Source organism: Anomaloglossus baeobatrachus, chromosome 6 (genome assembly GCF_048569485.1).
Source record: "Anomaloglossus baeobatrachus isolate aAnoBae1 chromosome 6, aAnoBae1.hap1, whole genome shotgun sequence".
Taxonomy (NCBI): Eukaryota; Metazoa; Chordata; class Amphibia; order Anura; family Aromobatidae; genus Anomaloglossus; species Anomaloglossus baeobatrachus.
The window spans coordinates 553894716-553914879 of NC_134358.1; the positions used below are offsets into that span (position 1 = coordinate 553894716).

General features: G+C 37.7%; 1 protein-coding gene across 7 annotated transcripts in view; it reads right to left on the reverse strand.

The window, feature by feature from the left end:
* Window positions 1-20164, reverse strand: part of DYNC1I1 (dynein cytoplasmic 1 intermediate chain 1) — a 425084-nt gene that overhangs the window by 194688 nt on the left and 210232 nt on the right. For 4 of the 7 annotated variants that reach the window (XM_075315694.1, XM_075315692.1, XM_075315688.1 and 1 more), the window contains 2 exons: window positions 15889-16020; window positions 8716-8878 (listed from right to left, as the gene is read on the reverse strand). In XM_075315694.1, coding sequence (XP_075171809.1) covers window positions 8716-8878; window positions 15889-16020 — 295 coding nt within the window. The remainder of the gene's footprint in view (window positions 1-8715; window positions 8879-15888; window positions 16021-20164) is intronic. The other 3 variants (XM_075315693.1, XM_075315690.1, XM_075315689.1) reach the window with 1 other exon arrangement.

A 20164-nucleotide genomic window follows, 5' to 3' on the forward strand; every position in this document is an offset into this window, starting at 1 on the left:
GCGTGAGAGCTGCAGAGGCTGGTAACTAAGGTAAATATCGGGTAACCACCTTGGTTACCCGATGTTTATCTTGGATACAGCTTACCTCAGCTGTCAGACGCCGGCTCCTGCTCCCTGCTCGCTTCATTTGTCGCTCTCTTGCTGTCACACACAGCGATCTGTGTGTCACAGCAGGAGAGCGGCTTTGAAGAAAACGAACCAGGGCTGTGTGTAACGAGCAGCGATCTCGCAGCAGGGGCCAGATCGCTGCTCAGTGTCACACACAGCGAGATCGCTAATGAGGTCACTGCTGCGTCACAAAAAGCGTGACTCAGCAGCGATCTCGGCAGCGATCTCGATGTGTGTGAAGCACCCCTTAGTTTAGAGCCTAGTGGGGTTGACAAAGATCTCATCCCATCTGCTCCCTACCTAGGCCTAGATCATGGTCAGCCAAGGGCCAGGTATCCTGCTTGGTACATAGATGCAGAACCTATCTAGGGCGGTAACAGACGCCAGGGGCGGGCCAGGTATCCTGCTCGGCGCATAGGTGCAGAACCTATCTAGGGTGTTGAGGGACCCCAAGGACGAGTGGTAGGCTTCCTTAGACACAGAGTTTCCCTTCCCTTTTGCTGTTTGCTGGACACTTCTCAGTAGCTAGTGTGACACAAGAAGCCTGAAATCCACTCTTACATACAAAGAGATGTAAGTACAGGACATGGCACATACTAGGTGGGGTCTTTGTTACAGATTGAGGCGGAGCAGCTTAAAATAATATTAATTGTCAGGACCCCTATCAAAAATGTCAGGACTAGTGATGGGTGGACTTGCAGACAAACGGGACCGGCAGGTCTAACCGGGTTAAAAAAAACAAAACAGTCTTGGGTATTTGGCTCTACGCTGGTCCCCATATAAGTCTATGGGGACCAGAATCCAGTGGTTAAACATCGTGGTAGAAGGGATGGGGGATATGACCAAGCGAGCTGTACTTACCGAGGCTCCGGCATGGGTGTAACTGCTTCCTGGCTTCTCATTCACTTCCGGGGCTGATCAATACCTTTATTGCCTATGCACTGCTTTCTCCGCCCACTGTTGTCTGTGATTGGTTACAGTCAGACGCGCCCCCACCCTGAGTGGCAGCATGTCAGCTGACTGCTTCCAGTCACAGTGTGTGTAATTGGAAGCGCCAGACGCTGTCACTCAGCATGGGGGCGCGTCTGATACCAACCAATCAAAGACGTCGGTGGGCGGGGAAAGCAGTGCATATGCAATGAAGGTAAATGACAGGCCCCGGAAGTGAATGAGCGGCCAGGAAGCAGTTACACCTGCGCCGGAGCCTCGGTAAGCAGAGCTCGCTTGCTTTATTATTTTTTCCCTTTTTTTTTTTGGAATACCCGAGTGCCAAATCAATCCCTGGAATTGCCTGAGAATTCCGGCCCCGGCACTCGGATACCTTTGAACGCGTGCGGATCCGGACTTTTACAGTCAGGACCCTATAACAGATGACGACCTCTAAATTAGGTATCACCTATTCATGCTCTTCATGCTAAGGGCCAGGTTTGCCAAAAATTGCCTATAAAATAGGTGTGAAATTATTGCAGTGATCTTCTGTCACCCCCTTCCAGTGGCTCGGACCCCTCTTGGACCCCTCCTGTATGGTCCTTGTGTTGGACTTTTGCATTTCCCGCCGGTTCTACTAAACCCTATGGCGACTAAGTTCCATTTGTCATAAGCATCGGCTGCTGTATACGAGTGACACAATTGCTGTTTTACTATCAGCTCTCGGGGTACGCGAGCCTTTAATTTTTCCAGTGAAACTTTCCATCCCCGTGCAGCGACTCCTTCCCATTCTTCTGCAATAGTCCCAGTGTTTTGTAAATTCCCCTTTAATTCAATAAATTGCCGGTGTAAACCGTATAAATATATATATTTACAAGCACAGGCAAGAGTTTTTACAACGGAGCCACATTTTTCCTCGGAGCCTACATGTCATAAATGACGCCAAATGTGTTCTGCTTATGGCGGTTCTATAAATACAGCTGTCATCATCCATCACCGGGCCGGGTTTTCACGTTGCTCCCCAGCGTTTGATGAATCACAAATGACAGAACGTGCTGGGAGCCGAAGCTGGAGCAGACGTGACAAGACCTGGCGAGGATGTCAGGGGCGGCCCTGCTGGCACCCGCGTACATTAGCGCATGGCCGTATTCACAGGCAGCTGAAATATTCTATAAAGCGTCCATAGAGAGAGTGTATCTCTGATAATTACCGGCGCTAATTACTCATTTACAATCGCGAGAGAGCAGCGGCCACCAATCAGCAATCAGCATTGGCTTCCAATCAGCCCACAATGCGGTGATTGCACCACGCACCGCAATAAGAATAAGGCATGATTGGTGCAGGAAGATTTGCCCCTTGTTTAGAAATTGCGAAAATTCAGATACCGGCATTAATTAATGTATATACTATAAAGGAGACTATGTGCTGCCTATCGGTGGGTCCAATTCCTGACCGGTTCCAGTACCGGTCAATCAAAACACCCATCTGAAGTGAGCTGCATGCACGGACCCCTAGACTTACCAAAGAGCCCAGACCCTGCACTCTGCTCAGGTACTCCACAGTGGAGCTCTGACCATCCGGTAAGGGGTCTCAGGATCCAGTCCCCCACCGATCTGCATCCTCTATTAGGCTATGTTCACACTTCTGTTGTTTTGCTTCCGTCGTTGAGACGCAACGACAGATCCATTGTTATTTAGATGTCAACTGACGCAACGGATGTGTTATTTCACAGGATTCCGTTCAAAAGACTGATCCGGATCCGTCGTGATCCGTTTGTGTTTGGGACAGCCCAATGGGTGTGTCAAACATGCTCTGCATGCTCAGTAGAGCATGACGGAATCCAGTACTGGATTCTGTTGTGTGACGGATTATGGCGGAATCCAGCACCATAGACATCCATTACAGCTCTTGACGGATGGCGACGGAATCCTGTGGAGTGCGTTTTTTGCCGCTCCAAAATAGTTACATTCAGCGTTGCTCCCGCCTGATGGTCAGTCACTAAATGACTGACCTGTCGTGCGGCGGATGCAATGCAAGGCCATCCGTCACAATCCGTCGCTAATAGAAGTCTATGGGGGAAAAATATTTTGCAGGATACCGTAATTCCTCAAGGCGAAGGATTGTGACTGATGCAAAACAACAGAAGTGTGAACATAGCCTTATATATTAATGATAGGTAACAATAATTATATCCAAAATTCTGTCCTAATTTCTTTCTGGATCTTTCTTTATAGTGGTCAGCGGGGGCGGTCATATCATTGGTGCAGCCTGTGCGGTCACACAGGGGCCCGAGAGGTTGGGCGGCCCATTTATACCTCCAAAGTAGGTGGAATTGTGCATTATGATGAGCTTTTAGCCTGCAAAGGGCCCATATATTGTTCTTGCACCAGGGCCCTTTTATGTCTGTGTCCGCCAGAGGTGGTTAGAGCTCTGTTTTTCATAGACAGAGATCCAAATCACCTGCATAGCTGCGACATCGCTAGCGATCTCGTTAACGCCAGATCGCAGATGTGATCTGCCGAGATCGCACATGTGACCGGCGCTATAAAAACGACCTATGTGCGATCTCGACAGATCACATCTGCGATCTGGCGTGTCACATCGCTAACGAGATCGCTAGCGATGTCGCAGCTTGTAAAGCACCCTATAGACTTAAATGACTGTGTTCTGGTTTCCAGTATTCACCAGCAGGGGGAGCTTAGGAGCTTGCTGTGTTGCACAAAATAATATATTACAAATAGAGAGAAAAAAAAGTTAAAATATAGCAAAAAAATCACTGCTTTTTAAAGTAATGGTGGTAGATGCTCGCAGAATCTTAAAACATTGAGCAAAGTGAGGGAAGAAAAAAAAGAAAAAGAAAGAAAGAGAAAGAAAAAAGAAACAAGAAAAAAGAAAGAAAGAAAAAAAAGAAAGAAGGAAAAAAAGAAAGAAAAAAATAAAGAAAGAAAAAAAAAGAAAAACAAAGAAAGTAAGAAAAGAAAGACGGAAGATAAAGCAAAAAAACACCAAGGAACAGGAAGAAGATAGAAAGAGAAAATGAAAGCGAGAAAGAAAGAAATAGTAAGACAGGAAGGAAAGAGAGGCAGAAAGAAAGGAAGAACAATGAAAAAAAAAAGACAGAAGGGGAAGAAAAAGGAAGGAAAAAAGGAAAATAAAAATAAACAGAAAATGAAAGAGAAAAAAAAGAAAGAAGCAAAAAAAAGGAAGAGAGAAAAAGAAAGAAGGAAGGAAAAGAAAAAAAAACTCCCAAGGAACAGGAAGGAGATAAAAAGAGAAATGAAAGTGTGAAAGAAAGAAATAGTAAGACAGAAAGGAAAGAAAGAGAGGTAGAAAAAAAGGAAGACAAATGAAAAAAAAAGACAGAATGGGGAAGAAAAAGGAAGGAAAAAAAGGAAAATAAAAATAAACAGAAAATGAAAGATAAAAAGAAAGAAGCAAAGAAAGGAAAGAAGAAATAAAATGAGGAAAAAAAATATAAAAAGAAAGTATGAATATTAAAAATGATGTAAAGATTTTTTTTTTTCCATAGACAACAAAAAGGCAACATTTACTTGTACAGCAGAAACAAATGAACATTTGTTTGGTCATGAACTATTTAAAGGGATTCCCCAACTTTTTTTTAAACATTTTTGAAACTGCTGTAAGACATACAAAAAGCCTAGATGAAGTGCGACTGCAGGGAGGAAACAAAGTTACATTCTCCCTGCAGCTGTTGCTTCCAGTTATTTGGGTTGAACAAAATTTTCTACTGCTTTGTGTGTTTACCACCTTTGCAGGTTCAGGCTACTCAGGGTTTTAAGCCCTTTTTAGAGGCTGTATGCACAACATGATATGAGATTTTTCAAGACTGCGTAATATTTAAAGCACCACTCTAGTGTTTTGTTTTGTTTCTTTTTACTGCTGGACTGGTGCTTTAAGGCTAAGACCGCACTTTGCGTTCTCCTACTTGCAGTTCTAAACGCACGTTTTGGGCTTAATGGATTTGACCAAAGTTGTCTTTTTCAGAAATTTAACGCTGAAAACGCATGCATATTTACCGCGTTTTAGATGCGTTTTCAGCGCTTTTTACATGCTTTTTCACCTGCGTTTTGACAGATGCGTTTTGAACATCAAGATACTGCTAAATAAAGTTTAAACAGTAAAACACAATGAAAAAAGTGAAAAAAAAAAAGTAACACAGAATTTTAGAAATAGTTAAGAAAATAGAAATATTGAATAAAATTATAGCGGTAATATACTATTTATTGGAAAAATAGCAATAAATTATGATTTTTCTTTAATTTAATTGTCGGATTATGTGTGTGTGTAAAGGGACATATGAAATCATTATTTTAATGTCCAAAACCCATGTTTTCTGCACTGAAAAAGCAGGTAAAACGCTGGAATCTTGATTTTTGCCATTTCACATTGACTTTAATGTTAGCAAAATGCACCCAAAATGGCAAAAACAACTGACATGCTGCTTCTTTGAACGCATGGTTCTTGCCACAAATATGCAAATTAAACGCAGCATTTTAAAACGCAAAGTGCGGTCTAGAAATCCCCATTTTCCATAGACTTTGCTGTAAAATCAAAACGCATGCCTTTTGGCATGAAAAAGGTGCTTCTCAAAATGGACCTGAAAAGCAGCTAAAATGCAGGTGGAAACGCAAAGTGCGGTCTTAGCCTAAATCTACGTTCCCTGCCTAATACTCCCCTTCTGGTATCTTGACCTTCTACTGCTCAAGTGATTTGTGAGCTGGCGACTGCTCCAGTGTCACAAATCAATGGAACTCTATGAGAGCCTCGTTCTGGCTCTCATAGACTTGCATTGAGTGCTTGTGGCGTAACGTCTGACTTCCAGACAGTAAAAAGTTGTGGTCACAAGGTAAAAAAGTGAAGACATCGGAGGGTGACTATAACAGGGCGCAGGGACCTTCAATTAAAGACACCACACCGCCAAATGCTGGATTGGTGCTTTACGGTGACTTAAATTATTGCAAATGTTTAGATACCGTCAAAGAAGTGATGATGTCACTGAGACATGATACTTTTGCATGCTACAATGATTTTATAATGTTAATTAAAGGGCAGCTCTGCAGGGTAAATATGTACATGCAGATGTGGTATTATATTCTGCGCAGGTAAAATGTCACAAATGTATACGATGCTCATGTCTGATGGGTTATTACCGGTTCTGATATATTTTTATCGACTGTTTTAATTTGAATGATTTTAAAGAGTTAATTTCAATAAAACATTTGTTTTTTTACTAATTAGCAAAGTGCAGAGCGGTGATTATTCTGTCCCTGAATGAGAAGGCGGGAATCCCTGATGTGTCTGGACCAAACATCGCTACTAATTAGTTTACAGAGCGGATCTCATTGGAATCATTGCAGATAATGTTATCATTTAGTCATAGCTTATTAAAATTGTAGCAGTAATAAATAATACTGACCTAAAGGAATGTGCAGAGAAAATACATTGTGGGGAAAACTGACATAATAACATTAATATATCACATGATAAAGATATTCATATGAAACAAAACTTCACTATTTTTGAAGTAGAAGGATATAATATAACACTGCTCCTATGTACAAGAATATAACTACTATAATACTGCCGCTTATGTACAAGAATATAACTACTATAATACTGCCGCTTATGTACAAGAATATAACTACTATAATACTGCCCCCTATGTACAAGAATATAACTACTATAATACTGCCCCCTATGTACAAGAATATAACTACTATAATACTGCTCCTATGTACAAGAATATATCTACTATAATACTGCTATGTACAAGAATATAACTACTATAATACTGCCCCCTATGTACAAGAATATAACTACTATAATACTGCTCCTATGTACAAGAATATATCTACTATAATACTGCCTCCTATATACAAGAATATAACTACTATAATACTGCCCCCTATGTACAAGAATATAACTACTATAATACTGCCCCCTATGTACAAGAATATAACTACTATAATACTGCTCCTATGTACAAGAATATATCTACTATAATACTGCCTCCTATATACAAGAATATAACTACTATAATACTGCTCCCTATGTACAAGAATATAACTACTATAATACTGCCCCTATGTACAAGAATATATCTACTATAATACTGCCTCCTATATACAAGAATATAACTACTATAATACTGTCCCTATGTACAAGAATATAACTACTACAATACTGCTCCTATGTACAAGAATACAACTAGTATAATACTGTTCCTATGTACAAGACTATAACTACTATAATACTGCCCCTATGTACAAGAATATAACTACTATAATACTGCCCCTATGTACAAGAATATAACTACTACAATACTGCCCCCTATGTACAAGACTATAACTACTATAATACTGCCCCTATGTACAAGGATATAACTACTATAATACTGCTCCTATGTACAAGAATATTACTACTATAATACTGCCCCTATGTACAAGGATATAACTACTATAATACTGCCCCCTATGTACAAGAATATAACTACTATAATATTGCTCCTATGTACAAGAATATAACTACTATAATACTGCTCCTATGTACAAGACTATAACTACTATAATACTGCCCCTATGTACAAGAATATAACTACTATAATACTGCCCTCTATGTACAAGAATATAACTACTATAATACTGACCCCTATGTTCAAGAATATAACTACTATAATACTATACCCCTATGTACAAGAATATAACTACTATAATACTGCTCCTATGTAGAAGAACATAACTACTATAATACTGCTCCTATGTGCAAGAATATAACTACTATAATACTGCTCTCTATGTACAGGAATATAACTACTATAATACTGCCCCTATATACAAGAATATAACTACTATAATACTGCCCACTATGTACAGGAATATAACTACTATAATATTAGCCTCTATGTACAAGAATATAACTACTATAATACTGCCCCTATGTACAAGAATATTACTACTATAATACTGCCCCTATGTACAAGGATATAACTACTATAATACTGCCCCCTATGTACAAGGATATAACTACTATAATACTGCCCCCTATGTACAAGGATATAACTACTATAATACTGCCCCTATGTACAAGGATATAACTACTATAATACTGCCCCCTATGTACAAGGATATAACTACTATAATACTGCCCCTATGTACAAGAATATAACTACTATAATACTGCTCCTATGTAAAAGAATATAACTACTATATTACTGCCCCCTATGTACAAGAATATAACTACTATAATACTGCTCCTATGTACAAGAATATAACTACTATAATACTGCTCCTATGTACAAGAATATAACTACTATAATACTGCCCCCTATGTACAAGAATATAACTACTATATTACTGCCCCTATGTACAAGAATATAACTACTATAATAGTGGCACCTATGTACAAGAATATAACTACTATAATACTGCTCCTATGTACAAGAATATAACTACTATAATACTGCCCCCTATGTACAAGAATATAACTACTATAATACTGCCCTCTATGTACAAGAATATAACTACTATAATACTGCCCCTATGTACAAGAATATAACTACTATAATACTGCCCCTATGTACAAGGATATAACTACTATAATTAGTGATCCTCACCAATATTTAGAATCATTTTCACAGAGTGATATAAATAAGAGACTGACCCTTCTTTATCTTCCAAATCTCTTCCACTGTAGTCAAAGAATATATTACAATCTTCCGCCAGTGCCCGCTCAATAACACGGATTGTTCGATCAAAGAAGATCAAAAATTCCTCCGAGTGGACGGCTTGCTGTTTCTCTTCTTCGGTCAATTCTCTGGGAGGATCTTCAGAAATGACAAAAGAATACTGTATCATCATAGATCAATCGTGTCTGTGAAAAGTAGATTATGTGCGTAATGTAGAGGATGATGGAAAATATTAGACCACGTGGGGTAGATATGCAGCGGGTGAAATAAGTATTGAACACGTCACCAATTTTCTAAGTAAATATATTTCTAGAGCTGCTATTGCCATGATTTTCTCAACAGATGTCAGTAACAACCGATCCAATCCACACAGACAAAGAAAATAAACCATATTTGTCCATAACTAAGAGTAATAATGAGTACCGGTAATTACAAATGGAAAAAGTATTGAACACATAATGAAAGGTGCAAAAAGCCAAAGAAAATCATACCAGCAGAAATCAGTAATTAGAAAGCAATCCTGCCACTTAGTGAAAAATAATATCAGTTGGTTCAAATGATGGCTTATAAAAAGGTGTCACACAAGAAACATCTCATAATGGGTAAAACCAGTGAGCTGTCTCAAAAAATCTACAACCCTATTGTTACAAAATATACTGATAACATTGTTTATAGAAGAATTTCTTAACTATTGATAGCTCTAGTGAGGACTGTTGGGGACATGATTCCGAAGTGGAAAGAACATAATTTCATCATGAAGTGGCCACGACCAGGTGCTCCCTGCAAGATTTCAGACAGAGGAGTGAATAGAATTATCTGAAGAGTTGTCCAAGAGCCAATGACCACCTGTGAAGAGCTAGAGAAAGACCTGGAATCAGCAGGTACAATTGTATCAAAATAAAGAATAAGTAATGCACTCCCCCTCCATGGCCTGTATGCACGCTCCTGTATGCACGCTCAACACGCAAGACTCCATTGCAGAACAAAAAGCAGGTTTAAGTGCATTTACAATTTGCTGAACAATATTTAAACAAGCCTGTGAAATACTGGGAGAATATAGTCTGGTTAGAGGAGAGCAAAATTTAACTCTTTGGAGGCCATAATACACACCATGTTTGGAGGCAAAAAGGCAAATCATCTCAAAAACAGCAACAGTGAAGTGTGGAGCTGGGGACATCATGATGTGGGGCTGATTTTCAACATACATCACTGGCAAACTTCATATAATTGAAGGAAGGATGAATGGACAAATGTACTGAGACATTCTAGATAAAAATCTGCTGCCATCTACCAGGATGCTGAAGATGAAACGAGGGAGGACATTTCAGCCGACGATGATCCCCAACACACGGCCAAGGAGACTCTCAACTGGTTTCAGAGAAAGAAAATAAATCTGCTAGAATGGCCGAGCCGATCACCGGAGCTGAATCCAATAGAAAATGTATGGAAGGAACTAAAGCTCAGAGGTCATAGAAGGAGTCGGGACCTGCAGGATGTGAGGAGTGTTTGTGTGGGAGAATGGGCCAAAATCCCACTTGAGCAATGCAGGACACTAGTGTCTCCATACAGGAGGCATCTTGAATCTTCATCATCAACAACGCTTTAGTACAAAATATTAAATACATTTCAGTAAGTGCGTTCAATACTTTTTCTCAGTGTTATTAGTCATTATTATTACTACACATTACTTAATTTATGGACATCTATGATTTTATTTCTTTGCCTGTGTGGATTGGATGGGTTGTTACTGACATCTGGAGAGAAATTCATATCAATAACAGCTTTCGAAATATATTTACTTACAAAATCATTGACGTGTTCAATACTTATTTCACCCGCTTCTAACTTTCAATGTTTTCTTGACAGGGACCTGATCAAAAAATGGGATCCTATCATACAGTGGAAGATACTTTGGGTTCCACAAACAAGTTGCTCAGGAACATACACAGTAAAACTTTATTAAGATGACTATTTCATTTTGCAATGAAAACGTGGGTTCTAGAAAGGTGGTCCTTTCAATGAAGAAGACTGAAATGGATGAGATCATCTAGACGGTTCACATGACAGGTGGTCTTCCCAAAGTGGTGGTTTTCCATGCTTCCTTAGATTGCTTAAGTCCCTTCCCTAGTCAAGATACCAGTTTTGGTGGGTACCGATCTTCGAGCATGATCTCCAACCTCAACTTCTACATTCTTCACCATAATCGAACCACTAATAAGATGAACTTTAGGATTTACTGAAAGGCCCAAAGGAAATCGCTACAATTCCCCACATTGTTCATGGCGAAAAATGCTTTGACATTATTGGACCAAAGTCCAACATTAGACAATTAGGTCATCAAATTCACATGCAACAATAATTTAGAGATTTGGACGTCACTTCAATCTTCAGATTTTCAAGTGTCAAATTACAGGTGCATCTCAATAAATTAGAATATCACAAAGTTAACTGATTTCAGTAATTCAATACAAAACATAAAGCATATTATGTAGACTCATTACACACAGAGGGATCTATTCCTATATATAATATAGAGTCGTTACACACAGAGGGATCTATTCCTATATATTATATAGTCATTACACACAGAGGTATCTATTCCTATATATTATATAGAGTCATTACACACAGAGGGATCTATTCCTATATATTATATAGAGTCATTACACACAGAGGGATCTATTCCTATATATAATATAGAGTCGTTACACACAGAGGGATCTATTCCTATATATTATATAGAGTCATTACACACAGAGGATCTATTCCTATATATTATATAGAGCCATTACACACAGAGGAATCTATTGCTATATATTATATAGAGTCATTACACACAGAGGGATCTATTCCTATATATTATATAGAGTCATTACACACAGAGGGATCTATTCCTATATATTATATAGAGTCATTACACACAGAGGGATCTATTCCTATATATTATATAGAGTCGTTACACACAGAGGGATCTATTCCTATATATTATATAGAGTCATTACACACAGAGGATCTATTCCTATATATTATATAGAGTCATTACACACAGAGGGATCTATTCCTATATATTATATAGAGTCATTACACACAGAGGGATCTATTCCTATATATTATATAGAGTCATTACACACAGAGGGATCTATTCCTATATATTATATAGAGTCATTACACACAGAGGGATCTATTCCTATATATTATATAGAGTCATTACACACAGAGGGATCTATTCCTATATATTATATAGAGTCATTACACACAGAGGGATCTATTCCTATATATTATATAGAGTCATTACACATAGAGGGATCTATTCCTATATATTTTATAGAGTCATTACACACAGAAGGATCTATTCCTATATATTATATAGAGTCGTTACACACAGAGGGATCTATTCCTATATATTATATAGAGTCATTACACAAAGAGGGATCTATTCCTATATATTATATAGAGTCATTACACACAGAGGGATTTATTCCTATATATTATATAGAGTCATTACACATAGAGGGATCTATTCCTAGATATTTTATAGAGTCATTACACACAGAAGGATCTATTCCTATATATTATATAGAGTCATTATACAGAGAGTGATCTATTCCTATATATTATATAGTCATCACACACAGAGGAATCTATTCCTATATATTATATAGAGTCATTAGACACAGAGGGATCTATTACTATATATTATATAGAGTCATTACACATAGAGGGATCTATTCCTATATATTATATAGAGTCATTACACACAGAGAGATCTATTTTTATACTTTATATAGAGTCATCACACACAGAGGGATCTATTCCTATATATTATATAGAGTCATTACACACAGAGTGATCTATTCCTATATATTATATAGAGTCATTATACACAGAGGGATCTATTCCTATATATTATATAGAGTCATTACACACAGAGGGATCTATTCCTATATATTATATAGAGTCATTACACACAGGGGGTTCTATTCCTATATATTATATAGTCGTTACACACAGAGTGATCTATTCCTATATATTATATAGAGTCATTACACAGAGAGGGATCATTCCTATATATTATATAGAGTCATTACACACAGAGGGATCTATTCCTATATATTATAAAGTCATTACACACAGAGGGATCTATTCCTATATATTATATAGTCGTTACACACAGAGGGATCTATTCCTATATATTATATAGAGTCATCACACACAGAGGGATCTATTCCTATATATTGTATAGAGTCATTATACACAGAGGGATCTATTCCTATATATTATATATAGTCATTACACACAGAGAGATCATTCCTATATATTATATAGTCATTACACACAGAGGGATCTATTCCTATATCTTATATAGTCATTACACACAGAGGGATCTATTCCTATATATTATATAGAGTCATTACACACAGAGGGATCTACTCCTATATATTATATAGAGTCATTACACACAGAGGGTTCTATTCCTATATATTATATAGTCGTTACACACAGAGGGATCTATTCCTATATATTATATAGTCGTTACACACAGAGGGATCTATTCCTATATATTATATAGAGTCATTACACACAGAGGGTTCTATTCCTATATATTATATAGTCGTTACACACAGAGGGATCTATACCTATATATTATATAGTCGTTACACACAGAGGGATCTATTCCTATATATTATATAGAGTCATTACACACAGAGGGATCTATTCCTATATATTATATAGAGTCATTGTACACAGATGGATTTATAGATCCCTCTGTGTGTAATGACTCTATATAATATATAGGAATAGATCCCTCTGTGTGTAATGACTCTATATAATATATAGGAATAGATCCCTCTGTGTGTAATGACTCTATATAATATATAGGAATAGATCCCTCTGTGTGGAATGACTCTATATAATATATAGGAATAGATCCCTCTGTGTGGAATGACTCTATATAATATATGCGTTTCACTTTTTGTATTGAATTACTGGAATAAATTAACGTTTTGATGATATTCTAATTTATTGAGATGCACTTGTATGATACATGTCTGTGAATACTGCTGCCATGCATTGGATTTTTTTTACGGTACTGCTTGACTGAATTACCTGGCCAGTGGCCACTCCTTCTGGCCTTTACCACCAGATTCCACAGTTCCCTACACCTGACACTGCCTGACCGTCGTTACTTCTCTATGTCTTGTTTGACTACGCTCTTCTATTTCCCGCTCATAATATTCTCATTGCTACTTTTTTACATTAGCTATCTGCCATCTGTGCCCTTACCTACTGTTCCTCCAATCCTTTCCCTTTTTTGCCGTCTCCATCCCTGGAATTAAAGCTCAGACTAGTTTAGCGGAGCAAGGTCCTGTTGCCGGCTTAGCGCTGTGACCAACTATATGAAACCCTTGGAAATTAGTTTTTGATAATGGAAAGTATTGAAGCCCATTTCGACAGGCAAGTAATCTGGCATGGGCAATTTTAGGAATGCTCGGTCCCAATTATTGAATTGTCTAAGCAATCAACCAACAAATTAGCAAAATGCTCTTTCCTCGGATGATTTTTAAGCGGGCTTCAAGGCCCATTAACCTCACCGCAGCCATTAGAATGACATCCAGTCTTCTTTACTCAAGGCTGATCCATATTTTTTGCACACAGAAGGATCGTTAACACTATAGTGCTGTGTGCAGACAATATCCTCCTCATCCGAACATCATCTCCTGTTTACACCGGTAAGATGTGCTGCCGAAAAGGATGATTTTATTGCCGGCACAAATGATTGATGAGCTAACATTTCGCTTGGTGATTGCAGGCACGTTTCCAAAAGATCTAATGAATTCTCATTCACGAATTATTGATTTATCTAAATGGGCTTTGGAAATCATTGTTCTCGGCAGCACACCGTCCAGTGTAAACAGGTCATCTGTTATTGATTAAATGATGTTTTGTGTGCACAATATGATAGTATTACCTATATGTGTGAATTAGTTGCTAGCCTAAAAATTAAAGGGAACCTGTCAGTAGATTTTGGCCTTCTAAACTAAAACTAGCCCCTTAAGCAGCGCCTGTGCTGCATTCTATAAAGGTGCACGCAAACCCCTCACTCTCCCTGTAGACCCCAAAAATAGCTTTATACAATCTCCCGCCCTTTATATAAATTGTCTAGTCCATTGGGCATCCTAATCTGCACCTCCAGTCACTTCTTTCGCCCTCCTCCTATGCTGATTGACGTAGATGACGCCTCCCTATAGATCCCAAAAATACCTTTATAAAATTTTCCACCTTTACGTAAATTGTGTGGTCCATTGGGCATCCTTATCTGCGCCTCCTGTCCCTCCATTCGCCCTCCTCCTGTGCTGATTGACGTGGATGACGCCCTGGATGCCATCCACGTTGGAAGGCAAAATCTCCATATTCCCAGCTCGCGCATGCCCTATTGCAGGAAGAGACAAAAACATAGGTGCGCCTGCGCGAGCCGGCAAATTCTCTGCGTAGGCTCGAGATTTTGCCCGGCGATGTGGATGATGTCACCCACTGCATCCATATCGCTTGGCAAAATCTTGCGCGTGTGCAGAGAGCTCACCGGTTTGCGCAGGCGCATCCATGTTTTCGGCGGAGTGAAGTGTGCCTGTTCGAGCCAGGAATATGGGGATTTTGTCCACCTACGTGGATGGCGTCCGAGGCGTCATCCACGTCAATCACCACAAGAGGAGGGCGAAAGGAAGGTCAGGAGGCGCGGATTAGGATACCCATCGGACCAGACAATTTACATAGAGAGCGGGAGATTTTATAAAGGTACATTTGGTGTCTACGCGGGGGGAGTTAACGTGCACCTTTATAGAATGTAGCACAGCTGCTGCTTAAAGTGCTAGTTTTAGTTTAGAGGCCAAAATCTAGTGACAGGTTCCCTTTAAATAACCAACAATTGGCGTTCATCTACACGACCAGCCGTCGTTTATTGACTGGGATCGGGCAATGTAAACGGACCCTTAAATGATGAGACTTCTGATTAATAGGGGCCTAAATTCTCCATAGTGTCCCTCATTAAGTTTTCCTCCTGACCCCGCGTTAATGGTCGATTTAATGAGGTCTGATGTTTTTAATTAGCTCCTAAAGCTGAGATGGAACTCATCACCGGAACGTTTTACCTTCTTTGGAATCTTGCTTCTCCTCTTGGTTTTCGAATTCAGCGTCGTGATCTGTTTTAATTTCCACCATTTCCTCGTCCTCTTCATCTTCTGTGCAACCAAAACAAAGAGTTAAAGCCAAAAATTTCCCCTCTGTAAAGACAAAAATGCGTCCATCAAACAAATACGATCAAACAAAGTAACGGTCGGCAAAACCGCTCATTTACCACTCAAAGAAAGCGGGACGGTATTGTTTGCCGGCAACGATTAGAGCATTTATATAAGCGTAATCCTCCAAGTTGTGAGAATGAATGAAGCCCGGCGGAAGCATTGCTCCAGGGAAAACAAAAACAAGCCGCTGCATTTCACCGGCGTTATTGACGATTTCTCCGGTTCCCCTTTGCCCACCGCCGCTTTCTTCCCATTGCGGTCAATACTGTAACGAGACGGTAAATAAGTCTCCTACAATTACGCCCTGGTTCTGTGTCTTTATTATGTACTCGATGTCCAAAAAGAGTCGATTTACAAAAATGTCATGATAAAAAAGTGGAAAGAAGATGAGGATCAATATTAAAAAAAATCCTAAATCTACAAGATATGAAATATACAGTTAAATTCTTGCATATAGGGAGCAGTATTATAGCAGTTATATTCTTGTACATAGGGGTAGTATTATAGTAGTTATATATTTGTACATAGGGGCAGTATTATAGTAGTTATATTCTTGTACATAGGGGCAGTATTATAGCAGTTATATTCTTTTACATAGGGGCAGTATTATAGTAGTTATATTCTTGTACATAGGGGCAGTATTATAGTAGTTATATTCTTGTACATAGGGGGCAGTATTATAGTAGTTATATTCTTGTACATAGGGGGCAGTATTATAGTAGTTATATTCTTGTACATAGGGGCAGTATTATAGTTATATTTTTGTATATAGGGGCAGTATTATAGTAGTAATTTTCTTGTACATAGGGGGCAGTATTATAGTAGTTATATTTTTGTACATAGGAACAGTTTTATTGTAGTTATATTCTTGTATATAGGGGAAGTATTATATTAGTCATATTCTTGTATATAGGGGCAGTATTATAGTAGTTATATTCGTGTACATAGGGGGCAGTATTATAGTAGTTATATTCTTGTACATAGGGGCAGTATTATAGTAGTTATATTCTTGTACATAGGAGCAATATTATAGTAGTTATGTTCTTGTACATAGGGGCAGTATTATAGCAGTTATATTCTTGTACATAGGGGCAGTATTATAGTAGTTATATTCTTGTACATAGGGGCAGTATTATAGTAGTTATATTCTTGTACATAGGGGCAGTATTATAGTAGTTATATTCTTGTACATAGGGGCAGTATTATAGTAGTTATATTCTTGTACATAGGGGCATTATTATAGTAGTTATATTCTTGTACATAGGGGGCAGTATTATAGTAGTTATATTCTTGTACATAGGGGCAGTATTATAGTAGTTATATTCTTGTACATAGGAGCAGTATTATAGTAGTTATATTCTTGTACATAGGAGCAGTATTATAGTAGTTATATTCTTGTACATAGAAGCAGTTTTATAGTAGTTATATTCTTGTACATAGGGGCAGTATTATAGTAGTTATATTCTTGTACATAGGGGCAGTATTATAGTAGTTATATTCTTGTACACAGGGGCAGTATTATAGTAGTTATATTCTTGTACATAGGGGCAGTATTATAGTAGTTATATTCTTGTACATAGGGGCAGTATTATAGTAGTTATATTCTTGTACATAGGGGCAGTATTATAGTAGTTATATTCTTGTACATAGGGGCAGTATTATAGTAGTTATATTCTTGTACATAGGGGCATTATTATAGTAGTTATATTCTTGTATATAGAGTAAGTATTATAGTAGTTATATTCTTGTATATAGGGGCAGTATTATAGTAGTTATATTCTTGTATATAGGGACAGTATTATAGTAGTTATATTCTTGTATATAGGGAGCAGTATTATAGTAGTTATATTCTTGTACATAGGGGCAGTATTATAGTAGTTATATTCTTGTACATAGGGGCAGTATTATAGTAGTTATATTCTTGTACATAGGTGCAGTATTATAGTAGTTATATTCTTGTACATAGGAGCAGTATTATAGTAGTTATATTCTTGTACATAGGGGCAGTATTATAGTAGTTATATTCTTGTACATAGGGGCAGTATTATAGTAGTTATATTCTTGTATATAGGAGCAGTATTATAGTAGTTATATTCTTATACATAGGAGCAGTATTATAGTAGTTATATTCTTGTACATAGGGGGCAGTATTATAGTAGTTATATTCTTGTACATAGGAGCAGTATTATTGTAGTTATATTCTTGTACATAGGAGTAGTATTATAGTAGTTATATTCTTGTACATAGGGGCAGTATTATAGTAGTTATATTCTTGTACATAAGGGCAGTATTATAGTAGTTATATTCTTGTACATAGGAGAAGTATTATAGTAGTTATATTCTTGTACATAGGGGCAGTATTATAGTAGTTATATTCTTGTATATAGGGGGCAGTATTATAGTAGTTATATTCTTGTACATAGGGGCAGTATTATAGTAGTTATATTCTTGTACATAGGAAGCAGTATTATAGTAGTTATATTCTTGTACATAGGGGCAGTATTATAGTAGTTATATTCTTGTACATAGGGGCAGTATTAGGGTATGTGCGCACGTTGCTTTTTACCTGCTTTTTACCTGCTTTTTTGCTGCTTTTTCTTCTGCGCTGTTTAATGCCAAAATGGATGTGTTCTTCTATTCAAGCAAAGTCTATGGGAATTTGGGTTTCTTGTTCACACTATGTTGTTCAAAATGCTGCCTTTTTAAGGCAGAACTTTGGTCAAAAACTCAGTGCAAAACCCAAATGGCAAAAACAATTGACATGTTGCTTCTTTGAAAAGCTGAGTTTTTGACCAAAGTTCTGCCTTAAAAAGGCAGCATTTTGAACAACATAGTGTGAACAAGAAACCCAAATTCCCATAGACTTTGCTTGAATAGAAGAACACATCCATTTTGGCATTAAACAGCGCAGAAGAAAAAGCAGCAAAAAAGCAGGTAAAAAGCAGGTAAAAAGCAATGTGCGCACATACATTTATAGTAGTTATATTCTTGTATATAGGGGGCAGTATTATAGTAGTTATATTCTTGTACATAGGAGCAGTATTATAGTAGTTATATTCTTGTACATAGGGGGCAGTATTATAGTAGTTATATTCTTGTACATAGGGGGCAGTATTATAGTAGTTATATTCTTGTACATAGGGGCAGTATTATAGTAGTTATATTCTTGTACATAGGGGCAGTATTATAGTAGTTATATTCTTGTACATAGGGGCAGTATTATAGTAGTTATATTCTTGTACATAGGAGCAGTATTATAGTAGTTATATTCTTGTACATAGGAACAGTTTTATAGTAGTTATATTCTTGTATATAGGGGCAGTATTATAGTAGTTATATTCTTGTACATAGGAGCAGTATTATAGTAGTTATATTCTTGTACATAAGGGCAGTATTATAGTAGTTATATTCTTGTACATAGGGGCAGTATTATAGTAGTTATATTCTTGTACATAGGGGCAGTATTATAGTAGTTATATTCTTGTACATAGGGGCAGTATTATAGTAGTTATATTCTTGTACATAGGGGGCAGTATTATAGTAGTTATATTCTTGTACATAGGGGCAGTATTATAGTAGTTATATTCTTGTACATAGGGGCAGTATTATATTCTTGTACATAGGAAGAAGACAGTAGTTTGTATGTATGATTTTTGTCCCTCTCGCTCATTACGGTGATTGGCTAGCATGACATGTAATGTTTTTACAGACATCATTTCACTCTCCTTCTAGCAGACCCCTTACATACCAGCTTTGAGGCCTTTTTTCAGTTGGCAATGACCCTAATTATTTTTTTTTAACCTGATCCACATTGAGAAATATTCATCATCATGTCGATATTCCACATTACGCAATCTTATCCAAATCCCATGAAATCAAATTTCTCAATAATTTCGCTTTTTTCCACCCGAGTTTGAGGAATAGGAATGGAGAAATGGTGGAATTAACGACGTGGAGTGCTGCATCACCTATGAATCACCAAACCAAAAATATTAGGTAACTGTAGACGTGTGGGTGTTAGGGTGAGCCTCGCCGAGGATTACCAAACTTTTGGAAATAGTCTTTTTCTTGTTCTGACTGTCAACATCCATATGTCTAAGAGTTCCCAGGTCCGTTCCTGTCGTCT